This window comes from Prionailurus bengalensis, chromosome A2 (assembly GCF_016509475.1).
Source record: "Prionailurus bengalensis isolate Pbe53 chromosome A2, Fcat_Pben_1.1_paternal_pri, whole genome shotgun sequence".
NCBI classification, from domain to species: domain Eukaryota; kingdom Metazoa; phylum Chordata; class Mammalia; order Carnivora; family Felidae; genus Prionailurus; species Prionailurus bengalensis.
Window position 1 is genome coordinate 161,616,466 of NC_057348.1, and position 21,748 is coordinate 161,638,213.

The following is a 21,748-nucleotide window of genomic DNA, read 5'->3' on the forward strand; positions in this document are numbered from 1 at the left end:
GTCCGCGGGTCGCTCCCCCTCCCGCCGAAGCCGGGCTGGAGGGGCCCGCGGCAGGTCCGCCGCCCGCGTCCACTCCCGCGGCCCAGGCCAGGGCGGGCGGCCGCCCTCCCCCGGGTGGGCGCGCGGAAGGCCGCGGGCCGCGGGCGTGCGGTCCTTCGGGCTGCAGGGGGCGCTGTGCGCACCCTCGGGCCCGGCCGCGAGCACAGCTCTTGTTTAAAGGGCCGGCGGGGCACGTGGCTCGGACGCAGCTCGCGGCCGCCCGGCAGGAGCTCCGAGGCTGGGCGGCTCCGCTCCGCCTCCGCCGCCGCCTGCGCGCTGCGCCAGGCCCGACAGGCCAGGCCGAGGAGAGCCGCCGAGAGAGGGACGCGAGCAGCCATGGCCGAAGCGGCGCCCGCCCGGGTAAGCGCCCAGGCGCGCAGACGCCCAGACGGGCCGGGGCCGCCGCCGCCGCGAGGGCCCGCGAGGGTCTCGGCCCGGCCGGCGTGGGGCGGCCCCGCTGCGCGGCCTCCTGGCCCGCCGCCTCCGCCCGGGCCTGCGCCCGCGCCCGCTCGGTCCGCCCCGCCGACCCCGTCTGGCGTCCGGGCCGGGCTTTCGGGCCGACCGGCAGGGCGGCCCAAACGGGCAGGCGGGGCGGCGGGCGCCGGCCGGGAGGCCCGACGGCGGGGGACAGGCCGGGCTACCCAGTAACACCTCAGATGACAGGCCTCACATTAGAACCGAGTAGCTGTTCCCCCCCCTCCCCCCTCCATTGTCTTCCCGGAGGCGCGCACGGAGGACAGGGTCGCCAGCCCCCAGCACCATGTGGCTCTGACAGCCGCAGAGTCTGAGGGAAGGGACCCGCCCAAGGTCACTCACCTAGTCGAGGCCGCGGCCAGGACTTTGGAATTACGCCCCCTCGGAGGTACCCAGTGTTCTTCTTTTACCTGAGAGACAGGTATTGAATGCTGCTCAGGAGAGGAATTGTAGGTAGATTTTTTTTTTTTTTCTACGATTAGCCTGTTGGATTAGATTACTTGTATTCTTTTAGAATATTGGCCGATAATGTGCAGTATGCCCAATTCGGAGAAAAGAATCCTTTGGCTATTTTTGACACACCAGAAAACCACTTGCAAACAGAGCTCAATAAATAGCTTCTGTTAACGCATCTCAGTGAACTTTTTGAAACTTTGAGTTTTGTGGATCCTTTTACAGGAGAAACTTCCTCTCCCTCTTCTTTAATGAGTTTGGTGTGTGCTTCCCTTAGGGTTCCCCGAGTGCAGGGGAGAGAGAATGAGGGTGCCAGTACTGTGGTTACCAACCCCCCCCCGCGCCCCCCCCCCAAAGCATTTTTGTGACGACACTGGTGACAGCACCAGCTCCCACCCAGCCCAGGGCCACTGCCTCAGAACTTTTTCTGGCCATTCCTACCCACTCCCTCCTTTCCCTCTGCCATCATACAGTACCTGAGATTCCCCAGAAACTGCCCAAACAGGACAGAGTTGCCCCCAACTCTTGTTAGCCCATCATATACTGTTGTTTATCATGACGGTTTCTGTACGGAATTTTTCTCCCGGCGAAGGAAGAGCCACATCATTTTTTCTGCCTTCCCACCTTGCACCTTTGCAACGACAGGTGTTCAGTAACTGTTAATTAATGTTGTTTCATTGTGTAGTCCTTCATTCATTCACTAGGTATTAATTGAGCATCCGAGGTGAGAGAGGCGCTCTTTTAGAAGCCGGAAATGCAACTGGGAATCACAAACACACTCTCGGGAACTCATGTTCTGGGGGAAACAAACCATAACACAGATAGATGGGTAGAATCATCACGGGTTATTAGTGCTGTGAAAGAAGGAACCCACCGCGGCGTATTTTAGATGTGTTAGTCGGCGAAGGTCTCCATGGGGCTTTGAGCTGGAGCCTTAAAGATGAGAGGAAGCCAGACGCGGAGAGGTGCAGGGAGAGCCAAAGCCGACATGGAGGAGGGTTATGTGTCCCAGGAATCCAAGGAGGCCGGGGTGGCCGGAGTGTAGTAAATAAGTGAGGTCGGGGGGGCAGGCTGAGGTCTGAGAAGCTTAGATTCTGTTCTAAGTACGCTGGGAAGCTGTTGGAGAGTTTTGAGCGGGGGGCTAAAATCATCTAGCCTGTTTTTTAATGCTTACTGACTACTCTGTGGAAAGTGTATGGAGGAGAAGGGGAAATTAGCATTGCGGCAGCTGTCTGGGTGGACCGGGTGACGGCAGGGGAGAGAGAGGGAGCAAAGAGGGTGGGTTTAAGTTTGGAAGTCAAACGAATAGGACTTGATGGTGGTTTGGCCGTGAAGGAGGAGTGAACTGGAGGAGTAAGAGGTCAGTTCATCCTTCCAACAAGGCTTTTAGCACCATGTACCGGGACCAGGCCATTGCACGTGCTCCAGAAAGGCTTGTGCACCAGGCGCTGAGCTAAGGCGCCACAGGCTTTCAGGACAAGGCTCCTGTCCCCTCTCCATCTGGGTTAGGATGTCCGGTTTAGAGATAACCTAATCTGCGCACAGAACGGAAACGGATTCCACACCGGGGCGCCTGGGTGGCTCAGTCGGCTGAGCATCCAGCTTCGGCGCGGGTCATGATCTCGCGGTCTGTGAGTTCGAGCCCCGCGTCGGGCTCTGTGCTGACAGTTCGGAGCCTGGAGCCTGCTTCGGATTCTGCGTCTCCCTCTCTCTGCCCCTCCCCCACTCGTGCCCTGTCTCTGTCTCTCAAGAATAAAGAAACATTAAAAACAAATTTCTAAATAAATAAATAAAAAAGAAGCTCTTTCCCAGGGTGTCGAAGGATGATGAAATGAAAGAGGGGGAGAAAAAAGCCCATGAGAACTGTTTCATGCTGTGTCCCTGAGCCCAGAACCATTATCATTGTCAGCATCCTGATCATTATCATCTTAGCTGAATCAACATAGGGCGCAGGCATGCATGCACGTATTGGTATTGCGTATTGCGTATATGATGCGGTGCTAAGTGCTTTCAACAAAGATTGTGTCATTAATTCTCAGCACCCTACCACCTGAGCACTATTATTGTTCCATTGTCTAGATGCGGAAGTGAAGTTGAAAGATGTGTCAAAACCTTGCCCAAAGTCAGTGGGCGGAGTTGCCAGTTGCACCCAGGCTCTCTCACTGCAAACCTCATGTCCTCTGTGCTTTAAAGCCTGTGCCTTCATTTGTAGAGGAGACTAAGACCCAAGGTGGAAGTCACCTGAGACCCATGCCTTTGGCCATGTTTTTTCTCCTGTTTCCCACTTGCTAACACCTTGGTCCAGCCGGTGTTTCCTGTCCCTGAGGCTACGCTAACTGATGTCCTAACTGATGTCCCTGCCTCCCATCCCACACTGCTGCCTGGCTGGCCCTCAGGATCCCAGACGGGGCTTTATCAGGGCAAGTGTTATTGTGAGGCATTGGATTGTATATATTTTTTTAATGTTTATATATTTTGCGGGAGAAAATGTGTGCACCTGTAGGTGCAGAGCGAAGGGCAGAGGGAGAGAGAGGGAGAGAGAATCCTAAGCAGGGGCCTCACTGTCAGTGCAGAGCCCTATGTGGGGCTGGATCCCCTGAACTGTGAGATCATGACCTGAGCTGAAATCAAGAGTTAGACACTCAACCAACTGAGCCACCCAGGCGCCCCTGATCGTGTCGTTGTGATACCATCTCCCCTTTCTCGTGTGGACAGGCTCCAGAGAGGGACAAGCAAACAGGGGACGAAAGCCCTTCGACACCTTCTCTGTCACCCCAGCCAGCTGCTGAGAAGAGCTCATACCTGTACTCCACGGAGATCACACTGTGGACGGTGGTGGCCGCCATCCAGGCCTTGGAGAAGAAAGTGGATTCCTGCTTGGCCCGCTTGCTGACCCTGGAGGGGCGGGCGGGGACGGCCGAGAAGAAGCTGGCGGACTTCGAGAAGACGGCCGCGGAGTTCGGGAACCAGCTGGAGAGCAAGTGGGCCGTGCTGGGGAACCTGCTGCAGGAGTACGGGCTGCTGCAGAGGCGGCTGGAGAACATGGAGAACCTGCTGAGAAACAGAAACTTCTGGATCCTGCGGCTGCCCCCGGGCAGCAAGGGGGAGGTCCCCAAGGTATCCCTCGGGCACTGGGGGTGGGACAGCGCGCGGGGCCGTGCCCGTAAGCGTGTGGGTGAGCGCACGTGGTGCTTGTGGTTCCAGGTGCCCGTGACCTTTGATGACGTGGCCGTGTATTTTTCCGAGCCGGAGTGGGGCAAGCTGGACGAGTGGCAGAAGGAGCTCTACAAGCACGTGATGCGGGGCAACTACGAGATGCTGGTGTCCCTGGGTAAGGCTGCATAGGTGGGGATCTGTGTTCACAGATTGGCCTCCGGCAGGGCAGTCTCTGTCTTCGCTTTGACTTCGGTTCTGCTCCGTGTCTCTCCATCTCTGTGGGCAGCTGGGTGGCGGGTGTCCAGTCTTGACCCAGCTCTCCTTCCATTCTGTGCGCAGATTATGCTATCTCCAAACCGGACATCCTAACCCAGATGGAGAGGGGAGAAGAGCCTTGTCCTGAAAGCCTGTGGGGTCATGAGGAGGGGAGTAAGAGAGAGGCAGCACATCCCAGGAGGCCAAGCCCTGGTGAGTGGGGGCGGGGTGGGGGGTGGGCACACCGAATTGGAGCTCTGCTCTCCGGACGGGCTTTCCAGATGTGCTGTGAGGCCAGGAAGGGAGCACAGGCCCCTTTACCCAACGCGGGGCCCACTCTGTCCTAGGCCGGCCTGGTCACAGGCTGTTGGGGGGGAGGGGAGGGCTTTCGCCTTAGAGCCACAGGGGCCGGCAGTGGTTGGTTATTGTGAGGACCGCGTGGCAGACGTAAAGTAAAGCGCACGTGTGCTGCGCATCGTGTCAGTGGGGCCTTATTCCTGACAGTGACCCTCCTGGCACCGGTGCATCACGGGCCTCCCACCTCTGCTCCCCGACCTAAGCGGTGGCTGCGAGGCCTGTGGTGCACCGGCTTCCCTTTGTGGCGACGGCCGTCTCGGAGGGGCAGCCAGGGCGGGACCCTAGCTGGCCAGCTGGCGCGCTGTAGGACCGTGGTTCTAGCAGGTCAGAATCCTCTGGGAGGGTTGTTTTTGTTTGTTTGTTTTTGTTTTTAATAAAACGAAGAAAGTAAAGTCGAGAGAAGGGCAAGCGCACCCCCCGAATGACGGTCACGCACATTCAGCAACGATCGGGAGTTTGCCACCTTGGCTCCATCCGTCTCTTTCTTTCCTTTCTCTGAACATAAACACCAAAATACCACTGTCTCACACCCAGCAGATTAGGATCTCCTCCCAAGTCCGTGTTCTGATTTCCCCAATTGTCTCCAAAATATTTCCTATAGGTATCGGGTTCTATTTCTAGCCCACCAAAGTCCACGTGTTGTATTCGGTTTATAAAAAAATCCGTAAAACAGCCTGGGAACACCTCCTCCTCCGCCATTTAGCAGCTTTACTGAGATATAGCTAACTTGCCAAACCATTCGTAGACGACGCAGTCCGTGTTTCTACTGCATTCACGGTTGTGACGGTTGTGACCATCACCGCCGTCTGTTTTTAGAACTTTCTTGTCCGCCAAAGCCGAACCTGTAGTTGTTAGCGGTTCCCTCGGCTTGCTCCTCAGCCGGAGGCCAGGCTGCTGACCTGCTTTCCATCTCTGTAAATTTGCCTCTTCTAGACGTTTCTTGTCAATGGAATCCTGCTGGGTGTGACCTTCTGTGTCCGCCTGCTTACACTGAGCTTGTTTTCCAGGCTCACCCACCTCTGCACTGTCCCAGCTGGGTGGGTGTATATTACACATTCTGTTCCTTCCCGCTCTTCAGTTGATGGACCGGCCCCACCTCTCCCTCTTTAACGTCATTTATTTGTTTGACCTTCTAACGTCATTTATCTTTTGAATAGTTTTGTGTTTTTTTTTAAGTTATTTATTTCGAGAGTGAGAGTGCGCATGCACGAGAGCCTGGAAGGGGCAGAGAGAGGAGAGAGAATCCCAAGCAGGCTCTGTCAGCACAGTGCCCAACGCGGGGCTCGACCTCCCGAACCGTGAAATCATGACCTGAGCCGAAATCAAGAGTCGGGGGCGCTTCACTGGGCCACCTGGGTGGCACAGTCGGTTAAGCTTCCACCTTCGGCTCAGGTCACGATCTTGCAGTTTGTGAGTTCGAGCCTCCCCCCTGCTCCTGCGTTCTCTTTTCATAAAGAAATAAACATTAAAAAAAAAAAAAAAGAGTCGTGCACTTAACACATAACCGACTGAGCCACCCAGGTGCGCCACGTCATTTACCTTTTTAAATGCCACTATTTCCCATATTCTGGATTTGGTGTCATTTATTGTTCTTCCGTTTTTTTGCATTTCCTATAAACTGGTAGATCGGGAGGCCTGTTTGGGTTCCGGCAGACTCTTACGGGCAGGATTACTTCAGAGGTGGTGCTGTGTGCTCCATGCTGCCCGTCAGGAGGCACAGAGGCTCCGCTCGCCTGGCTTTCCAGTGCTTTCCTTCCCCTGCTCTTCCAAAGCTCCCCGTCACCAGCTCACCTGATGACATCAGTAGTCACTGAACATGATTGCCCGGATTTGTTATTCCATTAGGGGTTGCAAAATGGTGAAATCCTGTCCTCCTTATGCACCGAATAGCTGAAATTCTTTTGTAAAGAGTAATTTCCTGAATCAACTCTTTTAGTTCCCCGGAAATGCAGTCTGTACAGAACAGGCAGGAGAGATGCTGAATTCTTTTCCTTCGTCATTTTTCAGGATGAAGGGCTATTGCCTTAGAAACCTGCAAAGGTGACCAATACTTGAGCTTTTTACGTTATTATCATCATTGTCGTTGTTGCTGTTGTTACTGTGACTTCATAGACTGTTGAATATGTTATATGTGCCAATCCTTTGCAGTCATTATTTTTTGTGCTTAAATTGTCCCATCTTGGGGCGCCTGGGTGGCGCAGTCGGTTAAGCGTCCGACTTCAGCCAGGTCACGATCTCGCGGTCCGTGGGTTCGAGCCCCGCGTCGGGCTCTGGGCTGATGGCTCAGAGCCTGGAGCCTGTTTCCGATTCTGTATCTCCCTCTCTCTCTGCCCCTCCCCCGTTCATGCTCTGTCTCTCTCTGTCCCAAAAATAAATAAACGTTGAAAAAAAAATATTAAAAAAAAAATTGTCCCATCTTCAGCTCACAGCAGCCCCCTTACGTTGGCCTGTAGGTCATTTTGGTGTGACTTCAGTGGCTTTTCAGATTCAAGATGTTCTAGAATCATTTCCTACCCCAGACCTGGAATACAAATTTCTCCATGGAGTTGTTTTTTTTTTTTTTTAATTTTTTTTTTTCAACGTTTATTTATTTTTGGGACAGAGAGAGACAGAGCATGAACGGGGGAAGGGCAGAGAGAGAGGGAGATACAGAATCGGAAACAGGCTCCAGGCTCTGAGCCATCAGCCCAGAGCCCGACGCGGGGCTCGAACTCACGGACCGCGAGATTGTGACCTGGCTGAAGTCGGACACTTAACCGACTGCGCCACCCAGGCGCCCCCTCCATGGAGTTTTAATTCCTTTCAGTGATGAATGATATTTGGAGACCACAGTATCAGTGCTGGTAGTGGCTAATTTTTGGTATTACTTCTAAACCTTTTCAGAAAATATGTGGGTTTTGTTTTTTTTTTTTTTGAGAAAACGGCTATTTTTGTAAAGAAAAAAAATCATGAGTTCATAGTGATATTTCTAACTCAAATTTAATGTTCTTTGATCTTATACTTGTGTGTCACTTTTCTTTTACATGGGAATGTTAAACAATTACACTTTTGATTAACGCCTGATATATATATATATATATATATATATATATATATATATATATATATTTTTTTTTTTTATAGCTCTTTTGGTCTTCTGAATGCATTCCATTCGGGACCTACAGACAAAATAATGCCTTTTAAGGTCCCTTGAAATAATTATTTTCTCTATGTGGTTATGTCATCAACTTGATATACAGTTAAGTTCATTTGCTTCTATTTATTTTTAGATTTTTAGAAATGGCTCTTTTTACTTTTTGATTTAGCCATTTGAGTATGTAAGGCATGTTGTGTTTGCAAAGTCATATTGGTTTAACAGGATACATTCAGGGAAGTCTTATTTCCATCGGTGTCCCCTCCTTGTCCCTACAGATAACGATTTGTATTAGTTTCTTGTTGGTACTTCTGGTGTTTCCTTTTGAAAAGGTCAGTAACACAGAGATACATCCCTGTCTTACACAGTCTGCCCTGGGCATCGCTTCACACGTGTAGGTAGAGATCTTTCTCCTTTCTTTTGTGGATGTGGAATGTTCTGTGGCGTGATATACCATAGTCCGTCTACCCAATCCCCATTGGCGGACCTCTGGGTATTTCCAGTGTTTTACTGATAGAAATCATGCCGAAGGGACCATGTTGTGCCTAAGGCAGTTCGTATTTTTGCCAATGTATCTTTGGGATAGATTCCTAGGAACTGTGCTGCAGGGGAAGTAAAGGCATATGTAAATTTGCCAGAAGTTACCACCAAATACCCCTCCGTGGGGCTTTACCATTTGCATCTCCCTCAGTGTTGTGAAAGAGAGCCTCCTTCCCCACTGGCCCGCTAGCAGAGAATGTGGTCAACCTTGTAGAATTTTTGTCTACCTAATAGGTAAGAAGTATGTCAGTGTAGTTTTTTTTTGGTTGTTTTTTTAAATAACAGCTTTATTAGATATAATGAACTCCCCACGCAACTCACTCATTTAAAGTGTCCAGTCCATTGGTTTCTAGAATGTTCATAGAGACGCGCAACCAGCAAACACGGCAGTCAATTTTACAAAACTTTCATCACCTCAGACACAAACCCTGTACCCTGCAGCTATCACCCCCAACGCTTTCCCAGCTCCCCCAGCTCTGAGCAACGACACGTGTTTCTGACGATACACTTGCCCTGCCTGGACGTTTCATATAAAAGGAATCTTAGAATCTGCGGTCTTTTGACTCTGGCTCATTCCCCTTAGCATAATGTTTTCAAGGTCCATCCGTGTTGTACTGTGTATCAGTATTTCATTTCTGGTTTCTTTTCTCTTTTTCTTATTGTGGTCAAATGCATATAACATAAAATTTACCATCTTTGCCTTTTTTGGGTGTGCTGTTCGATGGTATTAAAAACATTCATAAAGGGGCGCCTGGGTGGCGCAGTCGGTTAAGCGTCCGACTTCAGCCAGGTCACGATCTCGCGGTCTGTGAGTTCGAGCCCCGTGTCGGGCTCTGGGCTGATGGCTCAGAGCCTGGAGCCTGTTTCCGACTCTGTGTCTCCCTCTCTCTCTGCCCCTCCCCCGTTCATGCTCTGTCTCTCTCTGTCCCAAAAATAAATAAACGTTGAAAAAAAAATTAAAAAAAAAAACATTCATAAAGGCGCGCAGTCGTCACCTCCACCCATCGCCAGAACTCTCTTCACCTTATAAAACTGTAAACTGTAAAACTGAAACACTATACCCGTTAAACAGTACTCCCTCCTTCTGTCCCCCTCCCCTAGCCCCTGGCAGCCACCATTCTACTTTCTGTCTCTATGATTTTGTCTACTCCGAGTCGCTCGTATCAGTGGAATCATACCGCATCTGTCTTCTTGTGACTGGCTTATTTCACTTAGCATGATGTCCTTAAGGTTCACCCATGTTTTAGCCTGTGTCGGAATTTCTTGCCTTTATAAGTCTAAATAATATTCTGTTGTATGTGTGTACCACATTTTGCTTAGCCATTCATCCCGTCGATGGACACTTGGGTTGTTTCCATGTTCTAGCTATTGCGAATAACACTGCTACGATCGTGCACGTACAAATACCTCTTAGAGACTCTGCCTTCAGTTCTTTTCGGTGTATACTTCTAAAAGAAATTTTTTTTAATGTTTATTTTTGAGAGAGACACACAAAATGTGAGCGGGAAAGGGTCAGAGAGAGAGGGAGACACAGAATCCGAAGCAGGCTCCAGGCTCTGAGCTGTCCACACAGAGCGCGACGTGGGTCTCGAACCCACAAACCGTGAGATCAGACCTGAGCCGAAGCTGGACACTTAACTGACGGAGCCACCCAGGCGTCCCTCGGTGTATACTTCTAAATGGAATTGCTGGATCATATGGTAATTCTATTTGTAATTTTTTTTTTTTAATTTTTTTTCAATGTTTATTTATTTTTGGGACAGAGAGAGACAGAGCATGAACGGGGGAGGGGCAGAGAGAGAGGGAGACACAGAATTGGAAACAGGCTCCAGGCTCTGAGCCATCAGCCCAGAGCCCGACGCGGGGCTCGAACTCCCGGACTGCGAGATCGTGACCTGGCTGAAGTCGGACGCTTAACCGACTGCGCCACCCAGGCGCCCCTCTATTTGTAATTTTTTGAGGACTCTCACACTGTTTTCCTTAGTGACTGTACCATACACTCACCTACAGTGTGCCAAGGTTCCAGTTTTTCCATGTTCCTACCAAGTTACTATTTTATGTTGTTTCTTTTTGATAGTGGCCATCATTTCCCTGATGATGGGTGATTCCAGGCATCTTTTCATGTGCCTGTTGGCCATTCCTGTATCTTCTTTGGGGAAATGCCTATTCAAGTCCTTTGCCCATTTTTGAGTCAGGTTGTTTGTTTTTCTGTTGTTGAGATTTTTTTTAAGTTTTTTTTTTAAGTTTATTCATTTACTTTGAGAGAGAGAGAGAGAGAGAGAGAGAACACCAGTTGGTGAGGGGCACAGAGAGAGGGGACAGAGGATCCCAAGCGGGCTCTATGCTGACAGCAGAGAGCCTGATGTGGGGCTTGAACTCAGGAGCTGTGAGATCATGACCCGAGCCGAAGTCGAATGCCCAGCCAACTGAGCCACCCAGGTGCCCCATCTGTTTTGAGTTTTAGGACATCTCTATGTATTCTGGAAATTAATATCTTGTCAGATATGTGATTTGCAAATACTTTCTCCTGTTCTGGGGATTGCCTCTTAACTCGATAGTATGTTTTGATGCACATATTTAAAAAGTTTGCAGGAAGTCTTGTTTGTTTCTTTTTTTCTTTTGTTACCTGTGCGTTTGGTGTCCTGTCCAAGAAATCATTGCCAAATCCAATGTCCTGAAGCTTTTGTCCTATGTTTTCTTCTAAGACTTTTGTGTTTTAGGTCTTATATTTAGGTCTTTGATCCATTTTGAGTTAATTTTTGTATATGGAGTTAGGTAAGGATCCAACTTTATTCTTTTGCGTGTGGATGTGCGATTTTCCCAGCACTATTTGTTGAAAAGTCCTTTCCCCGTTGAGTGCTCTTGGGACCCTTCTCAAATATCTTTTGACCAGATATGTGAAGGTTTATGTCTTGGTTCTCTGTTTCTTTAGGCTGCATAGTAAGTTCTGAAATCAAGAAGTCTTTCAACTTTGTTCTTCCTTCTCAATATTATTGTTGCTATTTGGGGTCCCTTGAGACTTCATATGAATTTTAGGGTGGGTTTTTCTCTTTCTACACTTGATCTTAGCCAAAAGGCTGAGAAGTGATGGGGTTTTCTATTTCTGTAAAAAATATCATGGAGGCTTTAATAGAGATTGTGCTGAATCTATACATCGGTGTGGTAGTATTGATGCCATAATATTAAGTCTTCCCATCCAGGAACATGAAATGTTTACATTTATGTATGCGTTTAATTTCTTTTTTTTTTTTTTTTTTCAACGTTTATTTATTTTTTTTGGGACAGAGAGAGACAGAGCATGAACGGGGGAGGGGCAGAGAGAGAGGGAGACAGAATCGGAAACAGGCTCCAGGCTCCGAGCCATCAGCCCAGAGCCTGACGCGGGGCTCGAACTCACGGACCGCGAGATCGTGACCTGGCTGAAGTCGGACACTTAACCGACTGCGCCACCCAGGCGCCCCGCGTTTAATTTCTTAACGCAGTGTTTTTTTTAATGTTTATTGTATGTATGTATGTATTTTGAGAGAGCACAAGTGAGCCTGGGAGGGGCAGAGAGAGGGAAAGAGAGAATCCCAAGCAGGCTCCATGGTGTCAGTGCCGATCCCCACATGGAGCCTGAACTCACGAACTGTGAGATCATGACTTGAGCCGAATTCCAGAGTCATATGCTCACCTGACTAAGCCACCCAAGTGCCCCTCTTTCTGCAGCGTGAGTGGGGGGAGAGGGAGACACAGAATCTGAAGCAGCCTCCAGACTCTGAGCTGTCAGCACAGTTCCAGCGGGGCCGGAACTCACAAACCATGAGATCGTGACTTGAGCCAAGGTTGGAAGCTCAACCGACTGAGCCACCCAGGCGCCCCATACAACAGTGTGTTTCTAATGGTACCTCTCTCATTATGAGTGTGGTCGAATATCTTTTTATGTTTTCATGGGCCATTTAAATTTCTTATTCCATAAACTCTTTGTTCATCTCTTTTGCCCTCGGAAGCCTTTTTTAAAAATGAATACTTTCTAGGCCTACCCAGAAGTCACGGTGATGAGAATCTTGGGGTGCTTCCAAGGGGATCCTTATACATCAGCCTGGTGTAGGACTTGTGATTGGGAGCCACTGTAGTACCGTTCTGAGCTGGGAGTCTCCGAAAGCCAGATCGTTGGCCCTGCTGTGTCGTGACCTGTCTGGGACTATTGCACGAGTTACTGTGCTGTCCCTTTTCCTTCTCTTTTAGCCACTAATGGTCAGTGGAGCCCACTGCATGATCATAACCTGGGTTTGACCCGACGCCCCCCGGTCCCAGTGACTGCGGGTAGCCGTTCCTCAGAGGCTCCTGCCACGTGGGGGATCCCTGTGTTGTCCTTAGCATCCCTGATTTGCATTCTCCAGGCCTCCCTCCACATCCAGAGCACATCCTCAGCCCCGTCAGCCCTGCCCAGGATGAGCCAACAGAAGGGCGGGCCCCCAGGCACCAGCAAGACCCAGAAGCAAGGGGAAGCATGGACGGAACCATCGCTGGTGAGAGAGGGCCGCCGGGCAGCAGCGCGGACGCCACCTCAACAGCGGCCCCAGACAGGCGGTGCTGAAAACGGGGGCTAAAGCTGGCGGCTGGGAGGGGTGGTGGGGACCGGGCTGCCTGGAAAGGGGACCCCTGAGGCAGGCCTTAGAGGAAGAGTAGATTTTGGCTGGGAACCGAAGGCATTTTCAGCAGAAGATGGTCTGAGCAAAGGTGTGGGTCCCTAAGGCCTGGCTGGGCTGAGGGGAAGGGCACACGGGGGCAGGCGCTGGGCCTCCTCAGGCTTCGCACACGGGGCACACGAACTGGGCAACCTGTGTCATATGCCTGGAACAGCCCTGGCATGGGCATTCCTCCGTAGATGTCCTCTTTCTGGAGCCCGTGAGGGGCTCTGTGCCTTCTGTCCCCCCTTCCAGTGATCTCTGCCTGCTTATGTTTGAAGGACATTTCTGTCCATCCATTCCCAGAAATGGAGTATCACGCAGAAGGCATGTAGCATAACGTGTGGCATACCAGAGCCTTGTTCTCTGCTTCCAGACTGTGCTTCGCCAGCTCCCGCCCCCATTCCTCCTCCTCCTCCAGGGGCCTGACTCTTCGGGCTGGGTCACCTTCTCTCCAGTCATTTCTGTGACCCTCCCCCAGTGAATATGAGCTCGCTGAGGTTGGAGGTGACCCTCCCTCCCTCCCCCGAGTCCCTCCTTCCCGGCCAGTGTGTAAGGAGAGGGAGGACCTTCTCACTGTCCTTGTTCCCCTGCAGACCTGGCACTGTGCTCCAGGGGCCTCCCCACACCCTCTGGGTGACAGGGAGTTGTCAGCATTGACCCAGACGGGAACCGGGGCCATGGCCTTCTCGGCCCTCCTCTCACCCCTGACGCAGAGGCCGTGCCGTGGGCAGTCCTCCGGTGGATCGGGCAGTCCTTCGGACAGAGCCCTGGAGCCCCCTCTTCCTGGCAGGTGTTCGAACATGTCTGGGGGCTGCTTAGAGATACCTTTGCTGTCCATCAAGGGCCCGCTGTTGGGAAAGGCCCTCACGGAGTCTCTCTCACAGGTCCACCAGCCTCGGTTAAACAGGAGGAAGAATCTTCAGGTGGGGAATCTCCAGCCTCCCCTCCCAGGGACAGCCTGCCCAGCAGGGGGCCAGGTGAGGAAAGGGAGAGGCCCCGTGGCCACAGCAGAGCCTCGGAGCATCTTGGGGGCCCTTGGGAGTGGGGTGGGAGGTGGCGAAGTGGGACCTGGTGAGGGGCTTCCTCCTGAGGGGTCTCTTCCTCATCCCCGGGTACTGGTGCCCTGGGGCTCTGGCGACCCAGACCACGTAGGTCCTGGTTTCCCCCCATCACATGTGACCTGGTGGAAAGGTGCTGCTTGAAAACAAGCTGTGTGCACCCGGTCTGCGGTCTGGCGACAGAAAGGCCTCCCAGCAGCCCTGGGAAGTGGTCCAGGCTCACAGCTTCCAATGTCTCCCAGTTTGTATGTGGTGGCCTGTGACTTAAATTTCGTTCCCTGGCCTCGAGTCCGTAAAACCAGGCTTACAACCTGATGAGCAGGAAAAAAGAGAGCAATTGTTGCCCATTCTGGCTTTGGGGTGGTTTTCTGCCCTAATAGAAAGGGATCCGGTTCTCACCTGGTTCCACCCTGGTACCTGCTTTGGTGGGAGCAGAGGTGAGATTTGGGCCCACCTCGGGGTGGTGGCATGGTGGGAGTCCAAGCTGGGGATGGGCTTCAAACCAAGAGATCTGGGACCCTTGGCCTTCACAGGGAATAGGGCCTGAGACCCCCAGTTGGGCCATTTCTAGTACAGAAATAAAGTTCTGTCAGGAATTATCTGTGCGGGTCACCAGGAAGCTGCATCAGGCAGGGAGCTGCAAGGTCCTGACATCAGGAGGTTCTGCAGTTAAGGGTTCACTGCATTCTGCCGGGGTGTGGTTTCAGTTCATGCTTCAGCAAGAATAGAAGTCCCTCTTGTCCCTTGGACGTTTCTCGGAAAGGGCTAAAGGTTTCGTCTTAAAGGGCCCAGGGTAAGGTTCGCTGTCAGCTTTTGAGCCTCAGCTGAGCTCCTGGGTGCTGGGGGAGGTCAGAGAAGCCAGTAGTTGGGGCTTATTCCAGAGAAGCTCAGAAGGGAGCGGCAGGTAAAGGATTTGGAAGAGTGCAGCGTTCCAGCAGGGCTTGTGGCCGGAACCTTCTCTCCTCTGTTCTGGCAGTTCCTGTGCCTCAGTCCCGCCTCAGAGTCCAGGGTGACCCACACTGAGGCCCAGCCAGGAAGCCCAGGTCCTCGCGCCTCCTGCCTGTCACTAGAGAGCAGGGCAGGGCGGCAGGCAGGTGGCGGTTGCTCAGTGTAGATTTGTTATGTCCATGAGTAGCTCAGGGTGTGGCTACGACATCCACCACTTTCGGGCCTGAGACTTCTTACTTAGTCTGGCTGCCCAGGGTTCACTGTCCTTCATAGATGGGAACTAAAGTTGTCAGAACTCTTGGGGACCCTGCATGGCCAATGTATCTCAGGGTCCACAGTCTCCCCTGCCCCCACCTACCTATTGTCTTTCATTCCGCCTGACCTCCTGGGTCCTGGTTTTGCGGCTCTGTCTCCTCTCTCCTGATGTCCTTAGCTTGGCCTCCCAGGATGGGCCATCGGAGCCTCTGGGCTACGTGACAGTAAACAGACTGGACGATGTTAGGAGGCAGTGCCTGCTTGCTAGGGCCAAGCGAACAGAGTCCCTGATCTATGCTGTGAGCTCGTGGAGGAGAAAGGACTCTGTGCAAGTAGGTGCAGGACGGGTGCAGATGTGGCCAGAGATGTGCCCGGAGGCAGCACTGGGTCGAGTGGCCTGGGTGGGGGCCCGTGTGGCCCACTGGAAATCAGTGGAGATTCCTCTGTCCAGGTGGTGGTGGCGTGGTCATCAAGACAGAAGCACAGTCTGAGGACGAGAGGACACCTGAGCGGCTCTTCCTGGGGGAGTCCCGGAGCCAGACCGTGTGTCGAATGCCCAAAAGGCCCAGGAGCAGGACTGGGGGCCCTGGGCGGCTTCATGCCTCCGGGGTGCCGCGGGTGCGGGCGGGGAACCCGCGGCCCGGAGGGGCCGCCGGGGAGCCACCCCGCATCCTCCCTCGACGCCGCGAGCGGACCTTCCCCTGCCCCGACTGCGGGCAGAGTTTCCGCCTGAAGATCAACCTGACCATTCACCAGCGGAGCCACGTGGAGGAGGAGCACCGGGAGGCCCCGGGGAGCTCGCCCACCGGCTGGGGGGAGGACCACTCCACACTGGAGCCGGGGGAGGTGGTGGTGCCGGGCCCCGTCATCCGCTGGCTCCCCGACGATCCCGGAGCGCGCCGCTCGCTGGCAGGCCGTCCGTTCATGGGACGGAGGCCGGAGGCCACCAAGGTATATCACTGCAGCGAGTGCCTGCGCTTCTTCCAGCAGCGGAAGACCCTGCTGCTGCACCAGCGCCTGCACACGGGCGACAGTCAGGGCTGGCCCGCCTGTCCCTACTGCGGCAAGGCCTTCCGCCGGCCGTCCGACCTCTTCCGCCACCAGCGCATCCACACCGGCGAGCGGCCCTACCAGTGCCCTCAGTGTGGCCGGGCCTTCAACCGCAACCACCACCTGTCTGTCCATATGCAGACTCACGCCCGGGGCCAGGCGGGCCCGCACTTTCCCGCTCTCTCTGCCGTCGCGGGGAGTCCACCCCGGCCCAGGCCCAGCCACACTGAGGAGGGCTGACCCGGCAGGAGCCCTGCAGGGGGGGGGGGGCCCTCTTCTCTCCTGGGCACCCCCAGCGGGACTGCTGTCCGTCTTCAGGCCTTTCCCCTGGTGCCTGACGCCCGGTTCATCATTCTGGGAAACTTTGGAGAGGTTTTTTGTTTGTTTTTGTTTTTCATTCAGATGGGAAGCGGTGGCCTTTTTGGTGACTGTCTGTGTGTGGCCAGATGCCTGAATTTCCTAAGTTTCCTAAGTTTGTCATTCTTTGCTGCCTTTTCTACATTCCTGACTTAGAAAGGATCCTCGAAGGTTTAGAGGATGTCCAGTTTCGGTGAGAGCCTTTGGCAGGTACGGGAGGCGGGCGGGGGGACTGGAGACAGTGGCCCTTGCAGGTAGGGAGCGACGGAGACACCGAGGGCCTGCAGTTTTGTTATTGTACACAGAGGTCACAGCAGAGTGGACAGTTTGAAGGGTGGGCACTGGAAATTTGAATTTCCTACTTTTGTTATTTGAAACCTTCCCCAACCCCCCTCCTTATGGAGCTTTTCTGATGCTTTTGTAAGTATTGTGTGTGGTTGCAAAGGGGACCAGGAGCCCCCAGGGGCAGGAATTCTCCTGCCACCTTGCGTGTGGGGACAGCAGGGGGGCTCTCCACATCAGCCAGGGTGTTGACAGGGATTCCTTGGCTGCTGCCCTGGAGACCAGGTGCCTTCCCAGGTATGTGAGTCCCCGTATTCCAACATCCATGATTGATTTCGGTTATTAGTTGAGAGCAGGAAACAAGTCGAGAGTGGATGACACCTCCTCCAAGGTCTCAGTGTTAATGGGTATGCACGCTCCTTGCTGGGAGGGGGGTGGTGGCTGCTTTGAGGGGAGGGATGCAGACCCAGCCATAGGAGGCTCTTCCCCACCAGGCAGATCCTGGTGTGGGTGAGGCTGGCCAGTCAGCCTGGACTTCTGGGCTGCCGGGCCTGTCTTGCCACCTTAAAAGAGGGCTCTGTTTCCAAGAACTTGGGGCCGGTAGCAGAGAAAGGCCAGATCTGGGTGAATTTTTCTTAACCACTTCCATTTCAGGTTCCTCACTTGTCAAAGGGGGTAATGACCCCAGCGCATCCTACCTCACCTTAGGGTTTTCAGGGTCATAAGAGATTTAGAGGCAGTGGGGCAAACGGGGAGTGTGGTTTGATCCTGCAAGTTCAGGGCCCCCTCTCTGTCCCATTCCAGCCCTTTCCCCCCCCAGCCAGAATCCCTCAGAAAGGACCTTTATTTTCTGGAGTGAGTGGAAGGTCCTTTGGGTGCAGAGTGAGGTGAGACATTCCCATCGGCTACATCCCCTAGGAGCCCTTTGTATTTCAGCGGAACGAATTCTTACGACAGCAAGGAGGTTCAAGCAAGGAGGTTCAAGCCGTGGAAGCTGGAACAGCGTCAGGCCTCCTGGAAACATCGAGGGCAGCTAGCATCTTGTGCCTCTTAAGTAACACCACCGTGGGTGCTACCTAGAGACTAGCTCTTGGTTTGGGTGATTTTCAAACTGGAGTAATGGGTCCTTCGCTGTTTTGACTGTTGTCTTACTTTTCTGGCACTGTGTGAAATGGCTGGCATTCAGGCCTGCTTCCCGGTGCCTGGGTCCCTGGCTGGGCCACTTCTTGTGGCCCCCTCTGCCCTCACGCCTCTCCCCAAATCATGAACGGAGCTGGGGGCAGATGGGAACATTGCCATAACCTTTGGGGCAAGAACGAGTAAACAAGTCTGTGCGAGCTCAGCCACACTCCCCTGGGCTTTGGAAGAAGGGGTGCCACCCTTCCTACTGTGCATTCTTGCTTCTCTGCTCTGACACTCCCAACCCTCTCCAGGGGCCTCACCAGTCAGGACTGGGCTCTGACTGGATATGGTGTAAAGGTAGCTGCTCTGAGCCTGCCCCTTAGCGCTCAGAGCTGGTCTCCGGTGTTTCCTGGGGATGCCTCAAGGGCTCCAAGTTCCTAGGCCTTTCTAATGCTAAATGCCCTGTGTAAATACTGGGACTTCAGTGGTCGCGCGAACCCGGGGTGATCGGGGTGATCGCAGGGCACAGGCTCCCCCTTCTTCCAAAGCTAAGGCCTTGGGAGTTCGCCTGGCACTCAATCGGTGTTCAAGGATCATTCTTTACACCAGATGAATCAACGGATGCTGCGTGGTGCAGAAGCAGAGGGGTGCTCCAGAGTCCTGGAGACTAGCACTTGGTTTGGCTCTTAGACTCACTCCTAGCTCTGGGTCTCGGCTTCCTCCTTTGTAAACAAGGAAGGGTGGGGTCCTGGCGCTTAAAGGCCCTTCAGAACTGTGACGGTGGCGGCCCTTTGCCTTCATGGGTGCTCAATAAATATGTTGGACTCAATGAGTGCGTGCGCATGACCTGCTTCCTGCTTTCCGGGAGTCGGCCCTACGGCGCAGTCTGTCCGCCCGGCTGGCGAGCAGCTCCGAAGGGCCGGGCCTGGGCCTGCATTCGCGCACGAGACCCCGGTACCCGCGTAGACGGGGCTTCCGCCGCGGGGGGCGGGGCCTCCTGGGCCAGCCAGTGGGGGACGGGCTCCCTGCCCGCGGGGACTAGCCGTCCGCGCGGGCCGGGGGCGGAGCTTCCTGGGCTGGCCAATGAAGAGCGGGCTCTGGGCCGCGGGGCGGGTCCCGTACGGGGCTAGTGGCGCCGACTGCCAGGGCCGCCGCGACGCGCCGCCCTGGGCCGCAAGGTCTCCGCGCGTGCCCGTGGCAGGGGGGCCGGGGCCGGTAAGGACGGCCCTCTCGGAGGATGTCCTGGAATTGGGGAGACTCAGCCTGAGGGGAGGGATGACGACCGGGACGCTTGAGGCCGCAGCGGCCAAGGGGAGCTGTCTGAGGTCGAGGATGAAGTACCCTCTCCTTTCTTGGCCCCAGTTTACTAGTCTACGGACGTAGCCACAAGATTTCCGAGGTTCCAGCCAGCCCTGGTGTTTGGTGGACCAGCTCTGTGGGGCAGGGTGTTAGGCGGTTGGACCGTGAACGTCCTCACAGGAGACACCCTCCAGGGCTTTCCTTTTGGACCTGTCCTTCAGCCCACCCACCCCGTCCCCAACACTGACACCTTAGAGAGACCATCACCCCATCGTCACCCCCTTTTCCACGCTGAGACTAGTTGCTGTTGTCTTGGGAGGTTATTTTCAGGCCAGTCTAGGCCCTCGCTTTTTTCCTGTGGCACAGTCTTGTACCTGATTCTCGGGATCCCATAAAACGCTAGGCCTGAACTCTGACTTCAGTGAGGATGCATTTGAGTGCCTCCTCCCTCTTTTCCAAAATGCTCCGAGAAGTCCTTCCTACTGCTACTGGGAGGGGGTCTGCATTATAGAGGAATTTTGGTTCTGTGTGTTTCAGCTCGGATTCCTCTTAGTCCGTCCCTGGCCTGTGTGACAAGAGGTGTCAAGATGAGATTTTTCTCTGTCTCTGACGGTAGGGTGTCCTCCCCTGGTAGAAATAGCTTGGAAATGATTTTAGATACATTCCTGGGTGTCACGTTTGTGACAGGGCATTACAGGAATATAAAATGTGCATCCTTAGTGTGCGAAGGCCGGATCTTCCTCCACCAGGCTACACCTTGTACTGATCAGAGGCCAGACTCAGAGACAGAACAATTACGCTGTGAAAGAGAGAAGGAAGTACTGATGTCTGATGACCAGTACCTAGTATGTGTTGGACATCTTGCTAAGTGCTTTTTGGAGGAGATCGTGGGGGAACCCCAGTCACATAGAATTGGACTAATCAGTCTTTGGTTCCTAACACATTCTGATTGTTGGCCCACAGCCTTTTATGTCTATTTCAGTAATAGAACATGGGCCAAGGCAAGTAACGCGCGCTGAGTGATTTTCTACACCTTTAGTGCACTGAATCCTCACAACTACCCCAAAACTTGCAGGAGTCAAATGGCAGGAGAGGTACTGAGTCGAGTTTGTAGAGTTCCATTAAAAAAATTTTTTTTTTAATTTTTTAGATGTTTATTCATTTTTGAAAGAGAGAGAGAGGGAGACCGAGCATGAGTCGGGAAGGGGCAGAGAGAGAGGGAGACACAGAAACTGAAGCGGGCTCCAGGCTCTGAGCGGTCAGCACACAGCTGGACGTGGGGCTCCAACCCACGAACCGTGAGATCATGACCCGAACCGATGTTGGATGCTTAACCGACTGAGCCACCAGGAGCCCCAAGAATGTTTCTGTTATACCTTGGCCATCTCTACTGAGCCATTCCTGAATTTCTTATTTTATTACTTCTAGTAATACATGATCAATATTCCATGCCCATGCAGGATATGTTTTTGAAATATGTCTTTGTTCTAACTACTCTTAAGGGCTGGCTCTCAACATTTTCTAGCTCTATTTCCTGGCAGCCAGGACCTGGTCTCCTAGTGCGGAGGGTGCTCTGGGGCTGGTCAACAAGGCACCTGGGTCACAGGGACCTAATGTCCCAGACAGGTCAGTAGGTCACAAGCCACTGAATGTCAGAGTGGGAGGGCCTTAAAGATACCAAAGCCAGAACAACAGAGCCTTTCCTCTGAGTCCTGAGTATGGGGTGGTGTGCTCTAGAACACTCGATGGCTGAAATAGCATTCTGAGTGTGCATTGGTCCCCTGGGAAGTTTTCTGGATCTGACTGTCTCACTCACTTCCTGGTTTCTGCTGGGCTGTGTTCCCAGATGAAGAAAAAAGGTTTGGTTAAGTCATTACCTGAGCTAACGTCACTGTTAATGTGGCAGAGCCGTGATTCGAATCCATTACACTCTGTCCATTTATGATGGTAGTGCTTTGTTATTTCATTTTCCATTGCCCCTGGGTCTTGGTTCAAGATTCTTCCCATGAGGGCTCTGTAGTGCCCGGTGTCTGCTGTCTCTGAAAGTCGGCCAGCTCGGGTCTGTTTGGGGGTCTGACCGGTGAGGTCTTCTGGTGCCCAGAACAAGTTAACCCCGTTCCAAAGGACCCTGGCATTCCTGTAGCTGGGAATGGCTCTGGTACCTCTCTCGTGGTGGCTGACCCACCTCTTTGTGTCTAGTTGCCGGAATGGCGTATGGGGACTGGCCTCCAACCAGAGGCCCAGATCCAGTCTGCAGAGATCTTTCTTCTGGCCATCTTGACTGCCGTTCAGATTGT

General features: G+C 53.3%; 1 protein-coding gene across 1 annotated transcript; it reads left to right on the forward strand.

The window, feature by feature from the left end:
• Nucleotides 1–225: 225 nt before the first annotated feature.
• Nucleotides 226–18,981, forward strand: ZNF783 (zinc finger protein 783). Its single transcript, XM_043589837.1, has 7 exons — nt 226–399; nt 3,682–4,083; nt 4,171–4,297; nt 4,462–4,590; nt 12,790–12,918; nt 13,965–14,057; nt 15,793–18,981. Exons 1-7 carry the CDS (start codon nt 376–378, stop codon nt 16,629–16,631), a joined length of 1,743 nt encoding a protein of 580 aa, XP_043445772.1. The 5' UTR covers nt 226–375; the 3' UTR covers nt 16,632–18,981.
• The last annotated feature ends 2,767 nt before the right edge of the window (nt 18,982–21,748 follow it).

Coding starts and splice junctions, on each gene's coding strand:
- ZNF783 (XM_043589837.1), top strand. CDS start 376: ATGGCCGAAGCGGCGCCCGCCCGG. Junction 4,298..4,461: donor CGAGATGCTGGTGTCCCTGG/GTAAGGCTGCAT, acceptor TTCTGTGCGCAG/ATTATGCTATCTCCAAACCG. Junction 12,919..13,964: donor CATGGACGGAACCATCGCTG/GTGAGAGAGGGC, acceptor TCTCTCTCACAG/GTCCACCAGCCTCGGTTAAA.